Source organism: Astatotilapia calliptera, chromosome 6 (genome assembly GCF_900246225.1).
Source record: "Astatotilapia calliptera chromosome 6, fAstCal1.2, whole genome shotgun sequence".
Lineage (NCBI taxonomy): Eukaryota > Metazoa > Chordata > Actinopteri > Cichliformes > Cichlidae > Astatotilapia > Astatotilapia calliptera.
Window position 1 is genome coordinate 31,300,895 of NC_039307.1, and position 26,866 is coordinate 31,327,760.

A 26,866-nucleotide genomic window follows, 5' to 3' on the forward strand; every position below is an offset into this window, starting at 1 on the left:
TAGGCAGGAAGTAACAAAGTGCCAAAACATACATACACAATTTAAGTTGTCTCTTATTCGTAGATGAAACACCGATTCATCATGCATTTTAAATCCTTGAATGGTTCCATAAGTGGTTTAACAAAAAAATCTATTCTCCTCTGAAAATGATCAGGTACATTGACTGGACTGCAAATAGGTTTTTGAAAGATCTTCAGAAAGCCTGGTGAATGACTGCTTAAGGTTCCTTTAAAAATTACAAGAAGGTGCCTTGAAAGCAAAATAAAGACATGAGTGAATCAAAACTTTTGCACAGTACTGTAAATTCAGTTATACCCCTAATGTTAATGGCAATTTATGGAATTATTTTTTAGCTTTTACTCACTGACTTTTGATAGTTGATTGTTGATACAGTCTGTGTCTGTATCAGAACTTTGATGACTAAAACAAAAGAAAATGAAAAAAAAACCAAAAAGCACTGAACTCAAAAGCATCAAATATATATATATTTATTTTTGAAAAGTGAATTTCTTCACTTTGATATATTCTGTTCATGTGATGAGAAATATTTTAAAGATTTTTAGATATTTGATTAACTTGTGTGTCATGAAAATCATAAACCTGTATCTCACATTATTAAAATATTTCCTAAGGTAGCAAAGGATTTTAAATCCAGACCCTTTAAAAATGTTGTTTTTGCACTCAGCAGTTGGTTGAGGCTCCTTTCAGAATGAATCAGAATTTAGAAAGTAATTTATATGTGGCTATGAATACTCCTTCAGATTTAATATAAATCTTTATTTTGTAAAGTCTCATTCAAAAACAAAAGAGCACAAATAATAATAATAATGATCATCACAGTGTAAGATTTTTCAGTGCAAATGAACATGTTTAAAAAAAACAAAAAGACCAAAACCTAATTTCTGATTAGCTTGGTCCACCCATGAAATGGAAACGTATACTGTAATTTACTTGAACAATTTTTAAAAAGTGCAACAATATTTCTCAGCAGTGTGAGAAAATAAAAACAATTTTTTATATATATATATATATATATATATATATATATATATATATATATATATATATATATATATATATATATATATATAAAAGTATTTAAAAGTATTTAAAAAAAAAAGTAGAAGTTTTATGCATTACCTAAACAAATAAAAAAAAAAAAAAAACCCCACAATATTAAAAATTTCAAATCTAAGCATCACAAATCTTGTGAAGGCAAATGCTGGAACCGCTGGAACAAACTTCATAGAACATTTGCTCCGCCAGACTGTCTCTGTTTGCACTTGGAAGGGTGCTAAAGCCTGAGAGGCCAAACAGACTGCTGAACTACAAACCTCATTTGACACTCAGTCATGTTACCAAACATCACAGAATGACTTCTCACACAGCTCTGTAGATCACAGAGATCACACTCACAGTGAAAATGTAAGAAATGCATCAGAATTTATGCAGAGTTATAAATACTGCTTCAGATTCTGGATAGATAATCCTGAAGCAGCCTGAGGTTATTTTTTCTAAAAGTAGATCACATGCCAGAATGATATTTGATAACAGATGCAAAAACATGTATCCTTACATGTCTTGTTCCAACTTCACTGACTCTGTATAAGCATAAAAACGCATGTTCTATTGGACTACAGCTATGCCAGGGCTACAAAGCTTTCAGCACCGCGTCGTGATTCCAATCTTTACTCCAGCGAGTGTTTAAACACATCTTATCATTCCGCTTACCACCCCGGACCGTTTAGGCATCGTGGTTTGTGAATGCACTGTTGATGCAAAAAGATCACTGCAGTGATCAACCCAAGTCAGACACTGTTACTCGTTTCTCACCTCATTGCTTTTGTTTCTCCTTCAGTAGTCCGGTGCCTCTATTGTTCAACACAGCAACCATCCGGCAGACAGAGAAACAAATCAAGAACCAAGATAAATTCCCCAACAGTAGATAAAGCCAGTCTTCAATGTGTTTACTGCTAAAAATAAACACTTCTCGTCAACTCATTTGCTGCAAATTGTCCCACATCAATTGGGCACCTCCTCATCCAGTGCAGTCTGTCACAATGCTACTGTTTCAGGGTGCATTAACTGCTGCACCACCAGGTCGATATTAATGATGGGACTGAAGTAGAGTGCCCAGTAGAAGAGGCAGTTGCACACAAACTGCGGGACAAAAGGCCAAAGAAGGGCAAATGCAAATCCCTGAGTTAGCATTTTCCACAAGTGGCTCCACATCATTTGTGGAAGAGTCCTACAAAGAGAGGGAGAAAACAAGTGTCATAAAACCACTACTCAACAGCTATCAACCCAAATCTTGTAATCTTGTACAGGAGATACCAAATCCAGTTCCAGGTAATACACAACAGACAGTATAAAACATGGTCGTAGTCTCTAGGTCTGAAATGTAAAGCCAAGGCAGAAGTGCCAGAAATCTTTCTAACAGCCAGCAGGGGGCGACTCTGGATACAAAAAGACTTGCAGTTGCAGAGAAGTCTGTGCTCCATTTGTTTTCATTAGCCAATAGGTGATGTCACCATCACTACATCCACCTTTTATACAGTCTATGCATACAATGCAGAAAACATGACATTAATACAATGGTTTGCACAGAACTGCAAGGAATGTTTAAGCAGGTCCTGTTTTCCTTCAGCGGGACGTACTGCATGTCTTTCAGATAAGATAATATTTACACTTAACCAGCATTTTAGGATAAAAAAATTGACTTTTGGAGCTGTTGAGTTTCAGTGTTTATATTCCTGACTGGCAGGAATATTCACTTACTGTGTCTGGGTCTTATCAGTCACTGAAATTAAGTAAAAACATTTTTATCTAGGTTCACATACCCATTAATTTGGCACCAGAAAATGTTCCGAGTAACACTAATATGCCTTGTGATGACCAAAGTATGCCACGTGACCACAGTATACACATCTTTTATTTCAACTATCACTTCCTTCTCAAAGTTAGTATAACAAAAGTACAATCTGATCTTACTTTTTGCCATAACACACATACCCAATGACCGTAACTGTATTAATAACTAGATTTTTATTAGAGAGTATTTATCAAACTGTGCAGAACTAATCTGGATTGAGACAGTTTAAAATCTATTTCAGTGTTTGCATAATAAAAACAAGAGCAAAAAGAAAATCACCCAACCCTCACACTGCATTTACCTGATCCTGGCTCTCATCCACAGTCTCCATAGGGCGCAACCTTCAAGGACAGACAGCAGCATGGCATTAACAATGATGAAACGGGATGTCCAGTAGTGAACGGCCAACCAGTCCCAAGCAAACTCTGCGATCAGCTGGTATGGAAGCAGACAGTATTTCACAAGAAACTCTGCCCATTGTTGCCAGCTGGGGTCCACCTAAATTAATAAGTTTTAAAAGAGAAAGAAAAAAAAAAAAAAAAAAAGGGGGGGGGGGGGGGGGGCAGGAACAAAACATGTAACCTGAATAGTCATATGCATTGCACATGGAGCAAAGTTTAAAGAAGTCTAAACATCTTCATGCTCACAGCGCCGTCTTCATCTAATTACCAGAAGCAATCACAGCATGTAATTTACAAAAGGTCCCCAGTGTTTTCATTTTCAGCTCGTTACAGTATATTACAATTTATTATTCATGTGTCATTTCAGTGGGAAGTTTGTCTGGTTTGTACCTGTGAGCTGACAAAACTGCTCTCCACTGGTTGATCGCTGTCTGTGACGGCTGGACAACAAGTGTGCAGGAAGGGCAGGAAGGTCTCAGAGTAGTCGAACAAATACAAGTAAAAGATTGTGAGACGAGGGGAGCGCTTCAGTGCGTACAGCAAGAACAGAGACTTCCCCGCATTAGCCGCCTGACAGAAACAGTAAAGAGACGGTTCTTTAACTGTGGAAATGCAGATGTGCTGCTTTACCAGCAAAACACAATGTGCAACTTGTAAAGATGTTAATAATACTGAGCATCAGCCATTCTGACGCAGAAGTGTGGTCACCTTGTATTCCCAGAGGTTCTGGGGAGGTTTGACCCCAAGAGCTTTAACTCTTTCCAGTTCAGCCAGAATAACCCGTCTGTGAGCCGGATTTTCAATGCTGTAAGGCGATTTCAACAACTCTTCTTCCCCCAGCATCAACAGGAGCCTGAACCAGAGAAATTATCATATTGATTTTAAAAACATTAATGAATACATTTCTTTAAAAAATAAATAAATAATAATTCACCTTCCATTGACGTTCTCCTGCTGGAAGGGTTCTTTGTACAGCTGGGCCCAGGGACCCAGGTTTTCGAGCCAGGATACAACCTCTTCAGGTGTCCAGTGAGACACGGGCTTAGTGATCAGCAGGTCATGCTGATCCACTGGACCACTGCTCCAGTGATACACCAACACCATCACCTACAAACATACACAGGAACACTGGTCTGAATAGTTTAACCCAGGGGTGGGCAATCTCAGTCCACGAGGGCCGGTGTCCCTGCAGGTTTTAGATGTGTCCTTGAACCAACACAGCTGATTTAAATGGCTAAATTAGCTCCTCAACATGTCCTGCAGTTCTCCAGAGGCCTGGTAACGAACTAATCATGTGATTCAGGTGTGTTGACCTAAGGTGAGATCTAAAACCTGCAGGGACACCGGCCCTGGTGGACTGAGATTGCCCACCCCTGGTATAACCATTACCTCACCTTGCAATAATAATCCAACTTCACTAGATGTCGCTACATTTGTTTAACTTGAACCTGCAGCTGAGTTGGCCCAGTCTATATTTCCACAACAGATTGCCCAAAGCATCCAAAATAAACTGAGGCTTTGCAGAAATGACAACACTTGGTTCACCTAAGATGACCCAATAATCATCACCATGAACTGAGGTCAAAAACAGAACTATGTTGTAATCTGTTTACTTATTCCCTGCACCGTACACACTCAGACATACATTTTCAGCCACGTGGCAAAACACAGGGGGACGTTGTTCCCAAGTGCCTCAATATTACATAATTTTGATGCTTTGGTTAAAAGACAACAAACTAAACAATTACAGGCTTTGCAACATGTAGGGTTAGGAATGTAGTAATGTTTTGATTCTAAAGAGGTCCACAATTTAGAGATGGAAAATCAGGTTATATTCAAAGTAACTTGGCACTAGCAACTGAGACTGAGGAGGACATGCCCTCTGCTAGTCACTTAGGGTACTAGGAGACACATGTTCAACGAAAGCATAAGTAAGACACAAGGCACTTTCAAAACGAAGAGCCGTGTCTACCTTACACATACCGTTTATGAAATCAGCACAAATCCTAATAAAATGGGCAACTCATCATTGCCGTTGCAAGAAAATCCAGAAGGTAATGTTTAAGAGCAAGGAGGCATTTCTAACCTGCTTGTGTGTACTTACAGCCACACATGTGAGTGCAGTTAGGACTCCAGAGAAGAAAAAGCCTGCTCCTTTGTGCTGGGTTGTCTTGGATCTACCCAGGTTGTCACCATATCTAAGATGAGGAAGACAAACATGAAGGATGGGCTTTGTAAAGCTGGCCCAGTTTTATTAAAAACCCAAAATAAATGAAGTACGTGCAAATAAATACAAGTGAAAAATGAAGGAGACGTCAGGCAAGTTGGCAAAGATGAGATCAGTATGGCAAAGGGTCAGCGTTGAGTTTAAAGCTACTTAAAGTCAGTGCCAAACAATGGTGTGTGTGCAATGCTGTGTTTCAAGTCATCATCATCATCATCATCATCATCATCATCATCGTTTATTTTTATAGCACTTTAAGAACACACCAGGCAGACCAAAGTGCTGAACAACACAGATCAAAACAACTACCAAATTAAAAATACCATAAAATCATTACATACAATAAAATAAATAAGAAGGTGTCAGTTTCCTACAGAGTTAAACGCCAGGGAATAAAAATAGGTTTTCAATCTGGACTTAAAGACCTGCACTGATGACGCTTGTCTAATTTGGAGGGGAAGGTTATTCCAGAGCATCGGAGTACAGGGTAACCACAAGAAGGACAGACTATTGGAAGCTCTTTTTCCACATAAGCATTTTTCCCAGTTCACAGCCATTTTCTACGATTGGTTTGTGTGCTGAAGCAGCACTCACTCCTGTGACATTACGCAATCTGACCCACAGCCTGATTATGTGGATAAGTATGGCGTCACTGTGTGCAGTGCGATAACCACTAGGGCAAATTTGCTCTCTGTGGAAAATCTACAACACTGAAAATTCAATCCCAAAACATTCCAGTCATGAGTCTCATTCATTCCAGGGTTAATAGATCTCTTTGCAAAGCGTAACGCATGAAACTGCAGCATCTGGAACTTAGTTAAGAAACGAAGGTGTGAGGAGCAGACTGATGGATCATCCATGGCTAAACCTCCTGTTGTACGAGCTTCCTTTGAGTCAGTCAGCATCATACTGAAGGATGGAGGAATTAAATCACTGTATCTGGTAAAGACCCAGCAGACAACTCATGGCTGAGTTAGTGAGTCTGCTCCACAGCCAGTTGTGGCTAGTGTATATCTCAGGGTTAGCTCTTTGGGCTTCTGGAAAGCTGAATTTAAACCGGTCAGATTTCCCAGTGAGCATGATTAAGACCAGGTCACTGTCCACACCTCCAGATGTATCATCTTCCCTGTAGGATTTTCTTGGCAGTGTTTATTTGGATTTTTTGGCACCACCAGGCCATGTCAGCTTTGTAAATTAACAATTTATTCAGAATTGGTACTTCTTGGAGTTGCATTTACATTTACTCTCAGGGCTGCTTTAGCTTTGAGCCTCAGGAGAGCACCAGCTTGTATGTGCTGTCTTTGAAGCAGGCTGTGATGTCAGCAAAAAGGATTAGTGAATCAAATGCTTCACGTTTGTTTGCAGCTTTCCTCTGATTACAGGAAGGTGAGACTGAACCCAGTCTTTGGAAATCCCAGCTTTTCAACATGCATGCAATGTTAGACTGCCCATGGTGTGAAACGTTAGTTGCTAAATGGCTAGACTTGTTTTTAAATTGACAGTCTTCATGGACTTTACACCAATATATACATATATATACCAAAACATATTTGAGAATCAAAGTACCTCTGGAAAGCCAACAAGCTCCGGGAGATTTTGGGGTTTGCTTGGATTTCCGCTTTCCTCCGCTGTACGACCTCACCAAAAAGTTTGTCAGTTGCATCCCTAAAAAGAAGAGGATTACATATGATTATATCAGTTTGATATCTATATCAAACTAAGCAGGACTAACTTATCTCCGCGGAGCACATGAAGATAAACCATCTTGACACAGCAATGTCAAGGAAAATTTGTGGGCAAGCTGATAAATACTTCTTTTCTTTTTTAAATTCAATGGAGAGACGAGTGTCTGAACGACATCTTCGATCTTGGCAGCTGTTTTCAGCTGCATCTGAGCGAGAACATTTCCACATCTTAGGTTGAAACATCAGTATGTCAATCAGTTGTCATCCATTTCTTATAAACCGCACGTCCTTACCACAGATCATTAGTTCCTGGTTACTCTCATGTCAAAATATTTGTGTCTAACATTTGCTCTCGTGTCTTTCAGTAGAACAAAAAAACGGTCATGTGACTGCGAGCTGCGTGTATGAGAGAGAGTGAAAGTGAAACAAATCACAGATATTATTGTAAAAGTGTTCACCTCTAATGTGGATTTCGCTGTGGTGAAAACATCACCAAGCTTTTTTTTCTCCATGAAACATAATCCTAAAGAGATTAGAGTCTTGTCCTAGAACTGAAATGGGGATCTTCTACCACTAAGAAAAAGCATCAAACTTTAGGCTTAATGTACTCAATTTATTTTTAGGATTTACTAAATGACATATCAGCTAGCTTCTTCCCAATCTTATATTGTGCTTTGCTCTTCAATAAGAGGTTATGGTGAAACAATAATGAATGTCTGCTTCTGGTGTAACTGCACACATCATTACTGGTCATCCAAACTTTCCATTTCTTAATAAAGCTAGCTAAGCAAGCTTAGTAGAAGTCGCCAGTAAGTCTCTGTGAGATGTGAATAAAGCAGCCAGAATATCAAACATTAACCCACTGATATGGCACAGCTATGAGAAGCATACCTCAGCAGTATGTTGATTTTAGGAAAGCCTTCCCACTTCTCCCGGCACTCTGGGCACTCATTCTTCTGCGAGGACTCCCACCATAGAGCGAGACAGTGCCGACAGAAGTTATGACCGCAGGTCAGGGTAGTAGGGTTGACCAAGATGTCATAGCAACAGTGACAAGAAAATTCATTTTCTGAGATGCCGCTCGCTGAAGACTTTAACTGAGGAGGGTCGGAAGACTCGGATAAGAGAGAAGACTCATCCATTAATTCCTCCACACTGTCATTTGCTGAATTCAACTTCATCTGCTGCAACATATCCAAGTCTGAAGGAGACACAAGGTTAATAAGCCTTAAATCAGAAACTATAACATTTTAGGTTTTAAGTAGGATATGGGTGCAAGCTGTAAATCAGCGGTCTCGAACTCAAGAAATATATTGTGCCCTTGAAGTTAAGTTTTTTTGTTAGGGAGGACTGAGTTGTATAAACATGTACAAACATGTTGGATTGGCTGTGTTAGTTCAGTGAGAGAATTATTTGTAAAGAAAACAATTTTCACTAGCAGTCAAACACTAATGTGTACACTTATGTCTGCATTAAACACTACTTTTTTGGAAATAGGTGTCGGTGTTTTCTTGTTCGTACTACTTGAGCACTAAAGTGGCCCTCCAATGAGATGACAGTGCCAGCAGTGATCCACGGCTCATTTAAGTTTCAGACCCATGCTCTAAATGCGTCACGTAGAAAAATGTTTACTTTAAAAAAAAAAAAGAAGAAGAAGAAAAAGAGATAGCAGTGCTTCCACCAAGCCTATCCTCGGCACTACAATCCAAATATATTTGCCAACAACAGTTCTTTTAACATTTCAAAACTGCATAACTGGATGGCCCTGTGCTTTGCTCGTGCTTGATTTAAGGGGTAAAGCGACCAGTCATGTTTTTGCTCAGTAAACAAATATTTTATAAACGAGAATCTGTTTTTCTGACATGACATCTCGAAACTCAAAACACTGTACAAACTGAAAACAGAAAGTAGTTGGCATTTTCACTGGATTTGACAGCTTTCGTTTCATTTCCATATCACGTTTTTAAATTCTTGCAAAAAAAGTGAACTTGAAAACTCAGTAAATGGCTAAAAATAAATATATCCCCACACATCTGAAATCTAAAGTAATACTGCAAGCATTTAAAAGCAAACATAACCATAATTAGTTGTGGCTGAGGAACTATGATTGAAATTAATTCAAAACTATGGTACTTGGGATAGGATGTCAGCAAGCAATTAAAGCGCGACTTCTGACTTAAAGGCAGCTAAATATGACAAGTACTTAAAAGTCACTTGATTTCCGTATACAAACAGGGGCTCGTGACAGCACTCTGTCAAACAGTGCAACTTATTTGATTTTCAAATAACAAAGGGTGAACCATTACCAAGTCTGAATACATAAACAAAACAGTTTGCTCACTTACTGTGACAGCACGCAGGTACAGTTTAACAGCCCTAGACGTTAGCTTCACTCTCTAATTAGCTAGCTAGTTGCTAGCTATGCGCTAGTTGCACATCGGTTACTGCTGATCTGCAAACATGGGTTAACTACAATTATTAGTACCAAACTGCGCTATCGTTAGCTTCAAGGCTTACATGCTAGTAAGCCAAACTTAGCTCAACAGTACGCGCTGATTGCTAAGTTACTAACTGCTAACTGGTGTGGTTCAGTTGGCTAACCTACAGTTGTTACTCGCCTCAGGACTGGTCTCTGACAGGTGACCGACTGCAGAGTGGCATGACTATCCGGCTAATAACTAGATTTCAGGCTCATTTCGCGAGTACAACTCAACGTATCCACACACAGTAGCAGTTCTCAAGCAGTTCTGCTCTTTCACAGCCTCCTCCTGCAGTGGAAACCCCCACATGCAAGCAACCACAACCACGCATGCGCCTGAATGCGTACCTGCCACCCGCCTACCTCACAATGTCGTCACCGGTCACCGGTGAGGAAGAGGTCCGGTGTCCTCCTCCTGGGTAGAGTGAGAGCTCAATCCAGCAGACGTGACTTTTTTTAACACCTGCGTCAGTTCAGCGCAGATCAGATCCTGAGGCTCATTTTTATTATTCCTCAGCACCACATTATAACATTAAAATACACACAAGCTTTTTACAGAGACCCTGTCGGGTTTACAGTGTGTTATGCTTCTTCATATTATCCTAAATCACCATCATGATGGCAGAGTGGCAGAAAGTACCTGGCACAGTGTAATCGGTTCATTTTATGCTGCTTTCACTCTTCTGCTTTACTACAGTAACCGGAAATAAATGTGCTTCTATTCCCTGGAAACACTGGTATTTTGCAGATTAATATGAATAATAGTGAATATAATCAGACGGCGAATAAGTTTTATAACTCGAACACAATCCGCGTCTAAAGTACTTCAAATTAGTCACAGCCTTTACTTGCTACTTTGAGTAGTAGTCAGTAACTACTTTCTTTTTGTGCTTTTACTTCAGACATCAATTGTGAGAGTTTTATTTCTACATTGTGATCATGTGTGGAAGCAAATGCATGTTTATTTTTTAGGCAATGTAATCTCTCGTGAATAATCTTTTTTCCTGTCCCATAGTTTTTTCTCATCAAAATTTGTCTTATTTCATTTTAGCTTCTGAACTGATTTGAATACTATTTGACTTTGTTTGAGATCTGAGACATTTTCAATAATGGATGCTTAAGTTTACTCCAGTTACTCCCAGAAAAAAGTTTAAATACAGTATTATCATAATGATAAAAAAAAATAATACCAGTTGATGGGAATACAAACTCTAGTCTAACTTTTATTTTAATTCTAATTATACTCAGCTTGAATCTGAGGAAAAAGGAGGAAAATAAAAAATACAGCTCTATTTTCAGTCTACATTGTAGAGGGTGGTTTCGCCTCTAAACAGGAAAATGTGTACAGTCAGGAGTTAAAGTGGGATTCAGCGGGTGGAGGAACCCTAAAATTGGATGTAATGACTCATGACTCAGTGTGTGTGTGTGTGTGTGGGGGGGGGGGGGGGGGGGGGGGGATCACAAATCACAATCATTTCTATTGAGAGCTCAAGTAGATTTTCTTATTGTACAAGCTGTGACCAGCTGATCTGCTCCTCTTTGTAGATGTTCAACCAGATGTCAGCAGATGTTAGTGGATCTCAGCATCAGGGTTAGGGTTAGTTAATTCATATCAATGATACTCTGCTACACTTGATGTAACTTAACTCTGACCATGAAACCACGATCACTGTGCATCAATCAATCAATCAATCAATCAATCAATCAATCAATCAATCAATCAATCAATCAATCAATCAATCAATCAATCAATCAATCAATCAATCTTTATTTATAAAGCACTTTTCATACAAAAAATGTAGCACAAAGTGCTTTACATAGTTAAAAGCAGCCCACCCCACCCTCCAACTCACTCCCCACACTCTCATTAACAGTCACAGACACTGTTCTTTACATTAAACCCATCACAGTACAAAAAACTAACCTGTTTATCCTGCACTAACCTGCAGAGGATATTCATGTAGCCTTAAATATCACAGTTAGTCTACCTCAGTTTGTTTGGCAGCATATTGCCCCATGTACAGACACAGTAAATGGTTTAGACACATGAAGACTTTAAGTTTTTAATTTCCCTACCTTTAAATGTAACTTCTTATCTTCCTCTCCTGTCCTGTCTCTCTTATCTTTCTCCACCTCTAAGTGAAATACCCTGTGAAATACAGCTGGACCTTTAGCTAGCAACACACTGCACACAAACAGTTAGTATGTTTGCTGATGTTTATTGACCTGATAGAAACACTGCATTTAAAATCACCTGACACTTAAAAAAAAGTCACTCCCTTTATGCTCCTCGTCTTCTGTAGTCCTAGCTACAGTAGATGCTGAAGTATTGCAACCACAAGAAACAAAACAAAACGAAAAACACATCATTTGTTGCATTTTCTTTAGTGAAATCTACAAAAAACACAAAAGATGGTAGTTTGAGAGGCATACACGTGTTTTTGCACCAACACGCCCAAAGTCTGCTATCAGATTACAAATGAAATGCTAATGTTTTCAATGTTCTCTGATGAAGAAGATATGGGTGTATAGGATTTCTCAAATCTTTGTGTTCTGTTTTTATTTACATTTGACCCAGCATCCCAGCTTTTTAGGAATTGGGGGTCATAAAATATTATTGTCAAGTAGGAAAGCTTTTGGAAACAATCAGAAATATGGTTCGTCAGTGAACCAGGGAAAGGGTTTTACCTCACATATTTCAACAGGCTACATTTCAGTCTGCAAGTGTGCAGCAGGAAATAATAGTAATAAATTATCAGGAAAGAAGTAAATATGCATATTTGCATATCTATTTCACTTTCAGTGTGACTGCTTATGGTGATGGACAGGTTGATGAGATCAGGCAGGAGTTTCCATAGACTGTGATGTTTGCAGACAACATTGTGATCTATAATGAGTAGGGAGCAGAAGTGAAAGAGTTAAAAGGAAGGTTTTTAAGATGGTAATGAGACCTGCTATAATATACGGTTTGGAGACATTGACAAAAAAGCAGTAGGTGAAGCTGGTGGTGGCAGAGTTGAAGGTGCCCGAATTGTTACTGGGAGTGATGAGGATAGGCAGGATTAGACATCAGAGGGACAGCTCAGGCTGAGCGGTTTGGGGAAAAAGTTAGAGACGCAAGGATGGCATGCGCACAGGAGGGGATAGTGGATGCTGAAGATGGAGCTGCAGTCAGGAGGAATAAAAAGAAGGATGTGGTGAAGGGTTGGGGTATGTCGGATGTGACAGAGGAGGATGCTGGGGATAGGGTGAGATGGAGGCAGATGATCCGCTGTGGCGACCCCTAAAGGAAGCAGCCGGAAGAAGAATGAGAATAGGAAAGATGTCTGAAAAAGTGGAGGGCAGAAAATGGATATTTAATTTTGTCATCTGTCTGTAGAGATGCACACCTTGTAATCACGGGGAGGCAGTAATTCAGCAGCAGCAATTTCAGCGTCGAAGAAGAAGAGGAGGAGGCGGAGTAGAAGAAGAACCGCTGTTTAAAAGAAAAAAAGGAAAAAAGTGGTGGCGCAACACAGTTTAGCTAGCACAGAGTGCACGGTTAGTTCATGACAGCTGCTCCCATCCGGAATAACGCTTGTACTTAACCCCGTGTGTAGCCCTGTTTCTCCTATGACATCCTTCACAGTCGGCTCCGACCTCGCACTATGTTTGAGGTAACGTGACAGCGTAGCTGCTTTCAGGCTGTTACTGTGCAGCTGGCTGCAGTTTGCTGTAGCTGCTGTAGTTAACCAGTTAGGTAAATGCACGTCGTAAACAGGTTATCCTCGTAGGTCAGGGACACCGTATTACTTGAGAGTGCACCGGTGTGGACTTGATGCTAACCTTCTTACGTTCATGCACAGAACCAATTATGTCATTATAGCTTTAAAGCTAGCTGGTTAGCAAACGGTAATTGTTATTAAACAAGGCAGAGCTGCATTCATTACGATAGTACAATGACTTATACACTGCGACTGACTGATGGAGACGTGGAGGCATATATTCAGCGGCCAAGTGAAATAGTCAAGAATATTTTCCTGCAGGGGATAACGCAAGCAAACGAGACAAAACAAGTTTATTTTGAAAGGCTGTTCAGGTTGCTGACTCTTGGAACCCAAGAAAGGTCTAAACAGAACTTGCTGCTAAACTATTAAACTAAATCTAAATCTCTTGAAATGGATTGTTTTCATTTTACAATTGTATAAGAGAAATATTTTTACTTTTGTGAATTTAGAAACTTGAGAAAGCGTTTTTCTTTTCCCGGACACTAATATATAACTATCAGAATAAATCCAGGTTAATTTTTCAGACTGTGTTAGAAAATATTCTGCAGCACTTAAAACAGAAGTTTAACATTATCCTGCATGAATGCTTTATGGTAGGAAAGGTTATAATTTTACCAGGGTGGAATAATACAGACCACATTACATTTATGTGAGTTGGTCCGGGTCGTCGGGAATTATGTGTGTGCAGTCCACTTGGTAGCCTCATCAGCCTAAATTAATTGAGAAGGGGGGGGAGGCAATATTTGGAGCGTACAGTATTTAGGGGGGGGTTACGTTGAAACTAACAGCAGATTCTTGAAGTCGTTCATACGTCCAGTTAAACGGGTCAGTTAAACTTTTTAGGCTGGGATACAAATCAATTCAAGTTCATGCTCGAGTTTATTTGGTAATTTTAATGCATATTTAATACGTTTCTTGACATTTTGTTGGTTGGTATGGTTGTTAAAGACATATAAACGTTAAATTAGTAAGGTAACTAGTTAAATGGGATTCACTGGTGGTTGTTTCGTTGATGATGGTTGGTTGATTTTAGGCCAGTTTTAACATGTTTCATAATATATCTGCTAAATGTACTCTAACATTGTCATATCGAGGCTGTGTGCTCATCATCTGTGTTCAAAAAACAAAAAGTGAACTTTTAGAGTTTATGTTTGAGGTGATTTCCTTTTCGTGGTGTGTGCGGTTACAGCCTGTGGCTCAGGTGTATTGTTTCTTTATATTATATAATTAATGCACAATTATATAATGTTTACATTACACAGTATTAGTACCAGTATATCAGTATTGCACTTAACGAGAAGTATACAAGAAGAGACATATTTCAGTTATGTTGTTACTGTTGATGTTGCATAATTTGTCCTACAGGGGGCACTCTGAAACGTCTATGTTGGTAACGTGTTTGGAACGGCAGCCATCAAAGCAGATCGAGTTATCCACGACTTGTTATAACAATAAAACAAGATGGTTATGTTAGTAAGGACTCATAAATAACAAATCACAACATATAATCTCTGTGTTTCATCTGTCTGACAGAAAAAGCAGCTTTTATATCAGATTTTTAAAAGCACCAAATATCGGTTTCTGTATTGTTCTTAAAAATCTTATATCAGCCGGGCTCTAGAACATATTATATCAGATGTTTATTCAATTCAATACAAAATGTATTTGTATAGCACATTTAAAAACAACAGAGTTGACCAAAGTGTTTCATCGGTTAAAAACAAGAGAAAACAACAGAGAACCAAATATAAATAAATTAGAAACAAATGCAGATAAATAAGAAGACAGTGAATTAACAATAAAAGCATAAAACAGGCCCGATGGTACTCGCACTGTACTCGAATTAAAAGCCAAAGTTAAAAAAAGTGAGTTTTAAGATGCATTTTAAACGACTGAATAGACTCTGAAGTACGAATCTCCTCCTTGCAGATTATTCCAGAGTCTGGGTGCTGCTACTGCGAAGGCCCGATCACCTCTATGGTTCAATCGAAACCTTGGTTGTGCTAAGAGCAACTGGATAGATGATCTCACTGCTCTTTTGGGGTCATACATGTTGAGGAGTTCGTTTAAATAACTAGGCACCATATTATTTAAAACTTTAAAAGTAAGTAAAAGAATCTTAAAATCAATACGATATTTTACAGGGAGCCAGTGTAAATTTGCTAAAACTGGCGTATCAATTAGATGTTGTAAGAGTGGTAAGAGTTTTTTTTATTCTTGCCGTCATTAATCTAAGTAGTTTTACTTGTTTAACCTGAACTCTCGAGTCTAGGATGTAACGCCATATTATGTAATCACTTGACAAAATGCAATATCACTTACATTACAGTCATCTTCAAATGCTTCTGGGTATCCATTTGGGCAGATATTTTGAAGCATTACCTAAATTAAATTAACTTAACCTCATTTCAGTGGTCAGTTAGCCATAAAAGCAGATATAAGGTCAGTTATGAAATTTGATAAAAGCTGCTCAAAATGTTCGCTGACTTTTTAATCTAGGTTTGTTTGAGTGTCATCGCTCTCTCTTCTAATGTTTGCATTGAAGAGCCTGTTACAAAATGGGGCAGCACGGTGGTTAGCACTGTTGCCGCACAGCAAGAAGGTCCTGAGTTCAATTCCACCATCAGGCCGGGGTCCTTCTGTGTGGAGTTTGCATGTTCTCCCCGTGTTTGCGTGGGTTCTCTCCGGGTACTCCGGCTTCCTCCCACCGTCCAAAGACATGCAGCTTGTGGGGATAGGTTAATTGATTAATACAAATTGCCCATAGAATGTGAATGTGAGTGCGAATGGTTGTCTGTCTCTGTGTGTTAGCCCTGCGACAGACTGGCAACCTGTACAGGGTGTACCCCGCTTCTCGCCCTATGACAGCTGGGATAGGCTCCAGCACCCCCCGCGACCCTGAAAAGGAATGGATGGATATTACAAAATGTATAAGTTGCACTTTATTGATGAAAGTATAAAGTTGTTATCTGTTTTATAATTGACCAAAATGGATGTTTAACTGCTGTATTATGTCAAGTAAAAGTATTCAAAATGATTAAGTTATTGTAAATGGCCTGTATTTGTATAGCGCTTTACTAGTCCCTAAGGACCCCAAAGCGCTTTACACAACCAGTCATCCACCCATTCACACACACATTCACACACTGGTTTGTGGCAAGCTACATTGTAGCCACAGCCACCCTGGGGTGCACTGACAGAGGCGTAATATAAAAATAAACAGTAACTTCTGATGGCTTTATATAGCAGCTCTTTTTTCTTGTGTGAAACTTGAGCTGTTGTAGAGAGATGACCTGTTTTTCCTTCTGTTTGATATCTTAATAGGATCCTGAACTTCAAGATCCTTTATCACTGAGTCTGAATGAAAACTGCAGTGACCAGTCTTCCCCCAAAAAAGCACCAGCAAGCCCCGACTACACCTGTGAGATTCCAGAGATCCGAGTAATCATCAAAGAGGAAGAGGATGGCTGGACTGTGAGTGAGAATAGTGAGTGGAGAATCTTGAATTATAGCTTCTCTTCACTACATGATACACACATTGTTGCTCTTTGTGATTTTTCACCTTTTTTATATATTAAACGCAGATGAGAGCCTCAGCTCAGAGAGAGAAAAAGAGGATGCTTCTGTAGACGGCTGCCTTCCCCACCAGAAAGCGAGTGGCGTGGAGAGCTCTGCTTCATATGGCGTAAAGAAACCCCAGAGAGGATGTGCAGCAGAGAAACGGTTTGAGAAGCCTTGCCCTGCCACAGAGAGCCTGCAGAGACACAAGCTCGCGAGCTCCGATGAGAAACCGCAGATTTCCTGCAAATGTGGGAAGGCATCAGGAAACGTGACTGTACATCAGTGCAATAACACAGGAGAGAATCCCCTCTCCTGTCCAGGACGGGACATGACCCCCGGTCACAAAAGGAACGTGAAATCCCATCAGGAGCGCTGGGACCGAGACCAGAGAGCATCTTTACACACAGAAGAAGAGCTACAGCAGACCGAAACGTCAGCACCTTGCCAAACTGTATGTTGTTTTAGATTTTGTAGATATTATGAAAAGATCAACACATGAAGTTTTCATTGTTTGTTTTTTTTAGTCATCTAGCTTACTAAATTTTATTTATGTGTTATTCGTGAATGCATTTATAATGTCCCAGTCGGCCTCGTGCAGGAAGGTGTACATGTTTGTTCTTAAAGATCGGGTCTTAAAACTCATGTGACCATTAAAACTCATCCCTCGTGTTCATGCTGCCCATTAAAAGATCACATTCTGTTGTTTTTGAATATGAGTACAGAATCAGTCCTTGTGCTGTGCGTCTCAAATCAGTTTAGATCTCACAGGTTTAGATCTGACAATCTGCTAGACACGATCACATGGTGACAGTCAGGAGTAAAAACTCCCTTTTAACTGGAAGAAATCTATATTTTGATATTTTACGTTTTTGACTGCAGTGGAGGGACGATGATAAGATGAGGACTTCGTAACATTGCTTACATTATAAACACTTTAGGAAGGGATGTTTTTGTGTGGCGCATACTAAAGGAATGACATGTTGTTTTAAGACTGACTCAAAGAATGTAGCTTTTAATTTTCCCCTACCAAGAGTGGTCCAGCTCTGCTGTGTTAAGTACAAGAAAATGTTGCTAGAAGAAATCCTCAGTGTTTTCTTCAGTTTTAATTCTCTCGTGCCCTTTTTTTAAACTCTGTAAGTCAGGGGTGTCAAACTCAAATACACAGTGGGCCAAAATTCAAAACTGGAACAAAGTCGCGGGCTAACGTTAATATTTATTGAAATATATTTATTCCTCCAGATATAAGAATGAATCTTTTCTTATGGACTCAAACACATTTTGCTAAAAAACTGAATATGGAACAAGCAAAGCTTAATTCTAAACAATATATATATTAGCTATATAATACCAGTAGGCCAGCTCTAATAGTAATTTGGTGTGGCTTCGCGGGCCAAATGTAATTAGGCTACGGGCCAAATTTGGCCCGCGGGCCAGAGTTTGACACCTATGCTGTAAGTGATTGCTTCTTAATGTCACGGTGTAGTGCTGCTCTGTTGGAAGCTGTATAAAAACAAAGTGAATTTTGAATTTCCCACTATTTTTCAGACCTTGTTTTTTTTTTACCTTTTTTCCCCTTAAAATTTAGAAATAAAATGCTTATTTGTCCTAAGTTTTGACTGCATGACTTGGAAGTTCCCCAGTGTGAGACTGCTTTTTATAGTTTTTAACTTTTGAAACTAAAATTGGATCTTTTGGGTTAGATGGGAGAAAACAGCAGTGATAAGTGTGGTTAGTTGTATAAATAAGACATGCATTTTGTTATATTTAAATTAGTGGTAATGCTGGAAAATCTGTGCACTTATATTCTTCTTGCTATGTTTTGTACGTTGGGATATTAACTCCCACCTCTTACATGCAGTATTGTCACTGCACTGTGTGTAAATACAGAGAACACTTTCCTTTTATTCCAAAACCCAGCTCACGCTGACGTAACACGCTCATAAATCTGGCCCTTTGGGTTCAAAATACTAATGATGACTTTCCACGAATATGCAGCTACTCTCTAAGAGGCTTCATTAATCTTGGCGTTTTTGCAGTTGAATGTTTGATGGCTCCAATTTGAAATGTCACATGCGTTAGGGCAGAGGATGAGAATAGGAAGTTGTTTTTGTGTGAGGCCCTTTGTTTCAGTCGGTCCAGTGAGGTCCGGTGTTTTTGGACAGTGACACATTCTTTGCAGTTTTGCCTTTGGATTTGAAATCAAGCATTCAATATGTGATTGAAGTGCAGAGTTTTAGCTTTAATTCAAGAAGTTTAACAAAATTATGTCTTTAACTTTAAGAAATGCAGGATTAAAATCATTTGACAAACTAACATAATCCTAAATTTAATGGTTGTTTTTAATACTTGGATAACAATTCTTTGCAGTCATGACTGCCTGAAGTCTGGCAGCCACGGACATCACCAAATGCTGTGTTTCCTCCTTGAGAGGCTCTGCTTGGCCTTTACTGCAGACACCTACGGGTGTTGGTTGTTTGTAGGTCTCTTTGTTTCAATCTGGTCATTGAGGAATGTTTCATTTATTTGCATTGAAAAACATTTGGGTTGCTTTTGCACTTTGCTTTGAGTATTAATGATTTACACCGTAAAGCACTGTTCAGTCAGTTTTGCAGCATGTGGGTGAATCTGAGCAGACAGTGTAGCCGTGCACACATCACAATTCATCCTGCCCCTTCTATCAGCGGTCACATTATCAGTAATCACCTGCTTACATTGGTTAATGCCATAATATTGTCTCGTAATATTGTCTCCACCATCATCATTGTTTGATAGATGATGTGGTATGCTTCAGATCATGAGCTGCTTCTCTCTTCCATACTTTTCTCTTCCTATCATTCTGGTACCAGTTGAGCTAAGTTTCACTCAAAGCTTTTTTTTCGGAACTGTGGAGACTCATTTTGATGTTTTCTGGCTGATTTCGTCTTCCTGTTCGTGAGTGTAAGCAGTGGTTTGCACCTTTCTGTAAACCCTCTGCACTGCATTCATGTAGGCAGAAGTTGTTTGCCTTAACCAAGGAAAGGATTCGTCTCATAAGTGTATCTATCAGGAGGCTGAGGCGTAGCGCTGGCCATTTTTCCCTTTTGGACTCAAATAAAAGGATAGCAAATACAAATTCAACAATGATAAACAACTCCAGAAACTTTATCTGCCTAATTTGTCATGGAATAACAACATAATGGACCTTTTGCTCTTAGATTCTGACAATGGGAAACAATGTATAAAATTGGATGGCTATAATTTCTACATGGTTAATGCAATGCTTTGGTTTAAACCCCCTGAATTAAATCTGCAGGTCTGTACTTCAGTCTTGATTGTTTCAGTTGAAATCCACCAGTAGTGGTGTAACGAGTAAACATGACAAAAACTGTTTCATTGTCCAGAACCTGCAGATAACTTTGTCATTCAGTAGCTTCTTCGCTTCCTTGTGACAGATGTGCTCTGACGTCGTGAATTCCTTTTAGCTCTGTTTTCTGTTTTTAGAATTCTCCTAAACGTGAGCACCCGAAGTCACGCGGGCTCAAGATGGCATCTGAAAACTTAAACGATCAAACGCTACATTTGACTGTAAGACTGCATGCAGGGGAGGAGGAGGAGGAGGTGGGCGAGGAAGAAGAAGAGGAACAAGATGAAGAGATTGGAGGATTAATCAACTCTGATGGAGAAGTGGTTGAATGGGATTCTGGTGAGTTATCAGCACCGCGGGTTTAATGAAAACCCACGACTTCTGCAAACAATACTCATTTATTTACACAAGGGTCCTTCCTTGATTCTGTTTCTCATGTGAATTTGTAAGCTTATTGGCTAAAGAATATCTTAAATAACAGAAGAAATGCATTAATAATCTTTCCCAGATACTCACAGCACTCATAGTTTGCATTTAGTTTATCACTACATTGACATTCCTTCTTTGTCTGGATTGCAGACTGTCAGTTTTTTCTTTAACCTAAGGTAACTGTTTTGATTTTTACAGCAGGCAGCTCTGACCGAGGCTCTGATTGCTCAGCAGGTCCTCCGCCTAGCAAGGTAATTCATTTTAACACAGTTTATCAGTTTAATGTCTAAGATTGGGTAATTACTGCATCTCAGTCACCACGGGAGTGCTTAGTCTTGTAGTGTCGACTGTTGGTGTCATAAATCAAATCAAAATTGCTCATTTGCATCTGCAGCACCACTCTTTGCCTCCTGCCCTACACACACCTACTGCCACTGAATAGTTGGGATGTTGTACATACAGTAGTTTAAAAACTGACTTTACAGGTGGGCTTCTGATGTTTTTTAATGATTGTGATCATGCAGGAGTCTCAGCTGCGAGGCCAAAGCCAGAGAGACAGCAGCAGCCCGACGCTCATCATGGAGGTTGTTTCTGTGGGGGAAGATGAAGAAAGGGAGGACGCAGAGGAAAAAACAATAGGGGCAAAGATGAATGCTGCCTCCCCCTCATACTGTGGTAAACACAAGTGAAGGAAAACCAAAAAACTGTTAAATAATCATCACATTTGGTCCTGAGGTTATTTTGTTTTGCACTTGTTAGCAGAAAAAAGACCAAGAAGAACTAAAAAGGTTCCAGTAGTGTATGTGGAGAACTCAGACACAGAGCTAGATGTTCCTGCAAATGCTGGTGAGTGACATGAAGTAAAAAGGTAGCACTCGTGGCACATTCAGAAGAGATGGAAGGAGACCATCAGTGTAATAGATTTCTTTTCCGCTTTTTTCTTCATCCGAAAGCAAAACGAAGAGGCAGAAGAAAGATTTCTCGAAGTCCACTGTTGCCAGCTGAAGACTCAGAGGCAGATGCAGGAGGTCAGTGAGTGATTCTTGTGTTTTCTACTGCAGCTTAACGTATGTTAACTACTCTGAAGTTACGTTATTATGACTTCATAAGTCATAATTAGTCTTTTTCTTTATCTTAAAGTATCACAGCGTACCCGAAGAAAGAGAAATTTGCATGCAGCAGCAGAACCGGAAGAATTAAACTCAAAAAATACCCGCCGTGCTGCTGGTAAGAAAAGAAAAAAATAAGCCTGCCCCTAAAATATTACGTCCAAACTTCAGATATTTGCTTATATCCTATAATTCCTATAATTTATAATCCTTATCTTTATAATCTCTTCTGCTATTTGCACATTCTTTACTGTAAATTCCTAAGTTAATTTGTAAATTTTTGTAGTAAACTGTAAATTGTAAATATTGTAAAACTTTTCTTCTGTCATTTAATGGTCGGGCATTGTACAGCTACAAGCATTTCACCCCCATGTCATACTGTGTATGGTTGTGTGTGTGTGACAAATAAAATTTGAATTTGAATTATATGCTGTGATTCTTAAAATCTATGACTTAATTTTTTCAACAGCAAAGCGACCGTATAGACAAAGGAAAGATACCAAAACATCTGGTGAAGCAGAAGCAGAGAACATGGCTGTTTCACCAGGTAAGAAATAATAAAATTACCTAATCAGTGAATAACCAGCTCAGTGTTCAGCTGAGGTACTAAAATGGTGTTTTCTGAAAACCCAGAAAAGCTTTTCTGGTTCAATGCTCATTTAAAAAAAGACCGAGGAAAAGTGGAAAAATTTTTGTGGTCAGGCAAATTGAAATATGAAGTTCTTTTGGAAAATATAGATGCCACGTCCTTTGGACTAAGGGAAAGGGACCAGGCAGCTTGTTATCAGCTCTCAGTTTTAAAGCCTGCTGTGATGCTATGTGGCTGCATTAGTAACTGTTGAATTGTCAGTTTGTGCATCTGGAAGGGCACCATCAGTGCTGAAAGGTATAAACAGGCTTTAGAGCAAATTACGCTCCCATCCAGAAATCGTTTTGAGGGAAGGCCTTGCATATTTCACCTCAGGTCACACATGCTCCCAGACTCTGTTAAAAGAAGAGAGAATGATACACAGTGGGAAAAACAGCCCTGTTTCCCACTGTATCATTTCAAGAAATATGTTTCTTGACATGATACGTTTCCTTAGTTCAAGACATTTGATATGTTTTCTAGGGCTGTTCGATATAACGATATATATCGGCTGACAATATAAAAACATCTAACGTTTCATTTTACGCTATTGTTTGTTTCGTGGTGTCAAAATAAACCGTTTACAGCAATATTTTTTCATCTTTTTGAAAGTCACTGTAGTGGCTATATTAATTAAGTTCTCTCTTTCTCTTATACTTAATATAACCACACTACGGACGGACAAGCGCCTGTTTTTATGCGTTGTGGTTAGCAACAACAATGGTAAAACCATCGTATGTCCGCTTGTTTATTTTCCACATAAACCTTTCACAATAAAGCTCAAGATCCTGTTGAGACTTTTCAAAATAAACTGAATCACGTGAAAAAGCAGATTTTTTACGGATGAGAAGTAAAAAAGAGCCGCCAGGTGTTAAAAAATAAACCTTAGATTCAAACGTTAGAACAGGCTTTCCCCCGCAGCACGCCGTGTAATAAATACACGTCGTGTAATAAATCCCAGTCGATCAGGAGCTTGTGAAATACTCAGTCTGGCACCAGCAACCATGCCACATTCAAAATCACTTAAATGACCTTTCTTCCCCATTCTGATGCTTGGTTTAAGCTTCAGCAAGGCTTCTTGATGATGTCTACATACTTAAATGCATTGAGTTGTTGCCATGTGATTGGCTGATTAAATATTTGCATTAAGGAGCAGTTGAACAGATGTATCAAACAAAGATTCTGGCAAGTGTATAGAGTATAAGCTTTCTAATGATAATTTCAGTGTAAACAGTTTGGAAGCATTTAAAGACAGAATATTATCTGAACATGTCTTCAACATGCAACAGAAACAGGCCTTTAGAGTCTCTACTCTTTCTTTATATGCATAATGAGTGTAGGGGTAATGAGATCTGTATATAAATATCTTCGGGCCAAAATGTTGCTGCTTCTGTTTTTCATTCCTGTAGGTGTCAGATATGTAGGATTGGTTTGACTTTGAACAGATCGTTTTGAAGAAGACTTCAGTTTGTGAGCTACACGTCATGTTTGAGCTTTAAAATAGAAGCCTCACCTTGTAATTTCCTCTTGTTTTCCATCTCCATAGACAAGAAGCGCCCTGGCAGAAAGATGATCTGTGTACCAATTGAAATACCTCCTGAGCTCCTGAAGAAACCCAAAGAAAAAATGGAGTACCACTGCTCAGTGTGTGGCAAAGAATTCCCACATGCCTACAAACTAGAGCGGCATGAGCTGATCCACACAGGAGAGAAACCGTACTGCTGCTCCATCTGTGGCCGTGGTTTTAACCAGAAGGGAAATCTCAAAACGCACTACAAAGTCCACTTAGGTGAGAGCTGCTAACAACGCAAATATAATACTTGACAAGCCAGAAGCATTGCATTGCACTGTTGCAATACAATGGTGGCATCTTTCACTACTTTTAACATTGGCACTGTGTTTTATTTGCTCCAAATGCATTTTTATCTTGGAACTGAAGATGCATGATTTATAGTTTTTCAAAGCAGCATTTGCCATTTATACTGCTGATAGATTTGTCTTGGTCATTAACTAGGAAAATTGTAATGATTAGTATATAATAATTAACCAATTTAAGTTTTGATCTCCTACCTGTTAATCCTATGACCTGAGTTATTTGCACTTTTACCCCAATGTAAAAGTGAGGTAAGCCTAAACTTCTATGAACTGCAGAGGTTGTTATACCTCAAAGCAAAAGAGTAAAACATGGTTTGAATCTTCCACTTCTCTGTAGGTCGTAAGGGTGCTGTGGATTTTGATGATGAGGTGAATCCCATAGCGTCAGAACTCTCTGAATATTTAAAATCCCTGCCTGGCGAGTCCAGGATTCGATCATCCCTCCGTTGCCTGGAATGTGGAAAAGACTGTGACAGTCATTCAGCTTTGCAAGCACACCACATCACTTCACACACTCAGACAGCCTCTGAATCAGGCCCCATCAAGCCCGGCGCACCACCTCTTCTCTTCTGCCGCCGCTGTGGCATTCAGTTTAGTGAAAAAGAAAAGCTGGAAGAACACATGAAGACCCACATCAAGGAGAAGCCCTACTCCTGTCCCGACTGTGGCAAGAGGTTCATTAACGAGAGTTACATTCAAATCCATCAGCGCATCCATACTGGGGAGAAACCGTTCCTCTGCTCTCAGTGCGGCAAAGGATTCCATACTGCCTCCTCCCTCAAGCTGCATGAAATGCAGCACTCCGGGGAGAGACCGTTTGCATGTTCCATTTGTGGGAAGACATTTCGGATTAACTCTTACCTAACAGCGCATTACCAGACCCACATTAAAGACAGGCCATTCATTTGTAGCATTTGTGGAAAAGGCTACTCCAGAGCAGAGGAATTGAAGGTGCACCACAGACTTCATACCGGAGAGAGACCCTACGAGTGCGGGGATTGTGGGAAGAGTTTCATTTATCGTCAGGGCCTTCGGCAGCATCAACGCACACATGCTGGAAGACGCATCGGGCCAACCAGACAGCTTGGTAGACCAAAACAGCAGGCCAGGCTTGACATCTAACACTTAATCTATCAATGAATTTTTGTTGTTAACCGTGTTTGAAAGTATTGCAGTAAATTGTGTTTTTCTTCCTTCCATTCCTCACAGCTGCAGAAAAGATGATTACTGTGTCTAAAAAATGTACACCACAGACTTCCTGTGGGTTGCCAAGAGTTTGACAGTTTGTTGTGTGGGTTTTTCTTCTATCCATGTTTTCTAATTATGTTTTTATTTACCACCACTTGTAGCTCATCTGTATAAATTTGAGTGCCTTTGTAACCTGCATGCCAAATACTAATTAATGTTTAAAAAAAGATCATGCACTATATCCTTGATATTTTAAAATCCATGTTGATGGAATACAGACATTTTTAAGAAACAGAGATTGTTTGTTTTCTGTATTTGATATGGCATCTTCATATCAGGCTACAGGCCGAATTAGACAGATGGTTTCTCTCAAAAGCTCCACCAGCCAGGGTGCCGGTTTGGCTCAGTGGGTGAGCCAGGGATGAGTTAACAGTAGGGATGGGTACCGGTGTCCGGTGCCATGATGGCACCGGTTCTGACATAAACGGTAGTAACCAGACCGAAAAGCAGCGCACATTTCGGTGCGCTTTTTCGGTGCTTTTTTTCCCTGAGCTGTGATACACTTCTAGCCAATCATTTTACGTTTCCAAGGATAGTAGGCGGGTCCAGGTACTTTCGTTCTTTTAGAGCAGAGCTACAGATTAAAAATGCCCACGGCGAAGCGGTCAAAGGTCTGGCTGTACTTCACAGCAAAATATGCAAACTCAGCAGCAACAAGTGCTTTAAGCTGATACTGTCAAAGGAGGTAACACCTCGAATCCGATGAAACACATGGCGACGCATAGCGTTTTTTTTAAAAGCCGAGAAATGCGCCGTATTTGATAGCTTGCTGCGAGACCTCACACCGAGCGCATCTACTGCGGGTGTGGTGCCTGTTATCGGACCCAGATTTAGCAGCATCCCCCAAAAACACGAAGAGGAGAGTCCTGGCCCCTAGCCCTGCCAGTGTAGCAGATGTGATGAGGATGATGATGCAGCAGCAGCCGTGCTTCTCTGCGTGAGTAGCTTAATGTTGTTTGTGTGTAATTTACGTTGAGTAGGCTCACCACGTTATTACATTAATGCAGGTAGTGAACTAGCAAATCTCATCATAGCTACATGCGGCTGTCTTCTTGTTTGATGGCAGATACTCCCTTCACCCTGGCCAAAAAGGCTAAAATGACCAAAGAAAAAGAGGGAAACGGCTAAACATGAGAGGTTTTTGGACAAAGTTTGTGTTTTTTCCATTGTTTAAGCACTGCTTCCAGCCAAGAGTGATACCATATATGCCCCATAGCTGCAGAAAAGGCTAACATTGTTATCTTT

General features: G+C 39.7%; 2 protein-coding genes across 7 annotated transcripts; one reads left to right on the forward strand and one right to left on the reverse strand.

Annotated features, from left to right (window-relative positions):
- Positions 1-1,946: 1,946 nt before the first annotated feature.
- LOC113024517 (bifunctional apoptosis regulator) lies at positions 1,947-10,097 on the reverse strand. 5 transcript variants are annotated; one of them, XM_026171665.1, is made up of 9 exons: positions 10,025-10,097; positions 8,074-8,383; positions 7,064-7,162; positions 5,378-5,471; positions 4,208-4,380; positions 3,982-4,126; positions 3,664-3,843; positions 3,174-3,370; positions 1,947-2,248 (listed from the first exon to the last, which is right to left on the reverse strand). In XM_026171665.1, exons 2-9 carry the CDS (start codon positions 8,373-8,375, stop codon positions 2,056-2,058), a joined length of 1,383 nt encoding a protein of 460 aa, XP_026027450.1. In that variant the 5' UTR covers positions 8,376-8,383; positions 10,025-10,097; the 3' UTR covers positions 1,947-2,055. The 5 variants fall into 5 exon arrangements, with proteins under 5 accessions (XP_026027450.1, XP_026027451.1, XP_026027449.1 ...); XM_026171666.1 differs by having other exon boundaries at positions 10,010-10,090; XM_026171664.1 differs by lacking the exon at positions 10,025-10,097 and adding an exon at positions 9,801-9,990.
- Positions 10,098-12,948: 2,851 nt separating this feature from the next.
- On the forward strand, positions 12,949-25,855 carry LOC113024524 (zinc finger protein 439-like). 2 transcript variants are annotated; one of them, XM_026171686.1, is made up of 12 exons: positions 12,949-13,317; positions 16,753-16,915; positions 17,013-17,440; positions 20,470-20,671; positions 20,960-21,012; positions 21,286-21,436; positions 21,521-21,607; positions 21,715-21,789; positions 21,902-21,988; positions 22,340-22,417; positions 24,045-24,287; positions 24,711-25,855. In XM_026171686.1, exons 1-12 carry the CDS (start codon positions 13,309-13,311, stop codon positions 25,493-25,495), a joined length of 2,361 nt encoding a protein of 786 aa, XP_026027471.1. In that variant the 5' UTR covers positions 12,949-13,308; the 3' UTR covers positions 25,496-25,855. The 2 variants fall into 2 exon arrangements, with proteins under 2 accessions (XP_026027471.1, XP_026027472.1); XM_026171687.1 differs by having other exon boundaries at positions 21,524-21,607.
- Positions 25,856-26,866: the final 1,011 nt, after the last annotated feature.

What these genes read in the sequence shown, in the direction of transcription:
- LOC113024517 (XM_026171665.1), bottom strand. Translation starts at nt 8,375, where the DNA reads ATGTTGCAGCAGATGAAGTTGAATTCAGCAAATGACAGTGTGGAGGAA. An exon ending in AGAACCTCTGGGAATACAAG is followed by an intron (nt 3,844 to 3,981) that starts GTGACCACACTT and finishes TGTTTCTGTCAG; the next exon opens with GCGGCTAATGCGGGGAAGTC. An exon ending in TGGATGAGAGCCAGGATCAG is followed by an intron (nt 2,249 to 3,173) that starts GTAAATGCAGTG and finishes CTCTCTTTGTAG; the next exon opens with GACTCTTCCACAAATGATGT.
- LOC113024524 (XM_026171686.1), top strand. An exon ending in AGTGGTTGAATGGGATTCTG is followed by an intron (nt 20,672 to 20,959) that starts GTGAGTTATCAG and finishes TGATTTTTACAG; the next exon opens with CAGGCAGCTCTGACCGAGGC. An exon ending in CAGGTCCTCCGCCTAGCAAG is followed by an intron (nt 21,013 to 21,285) that starts GTAATTCATTTT and finishes GTGATCATGCAG; the next exon opens with GAGTCTCAGCTGCGAGGCCA.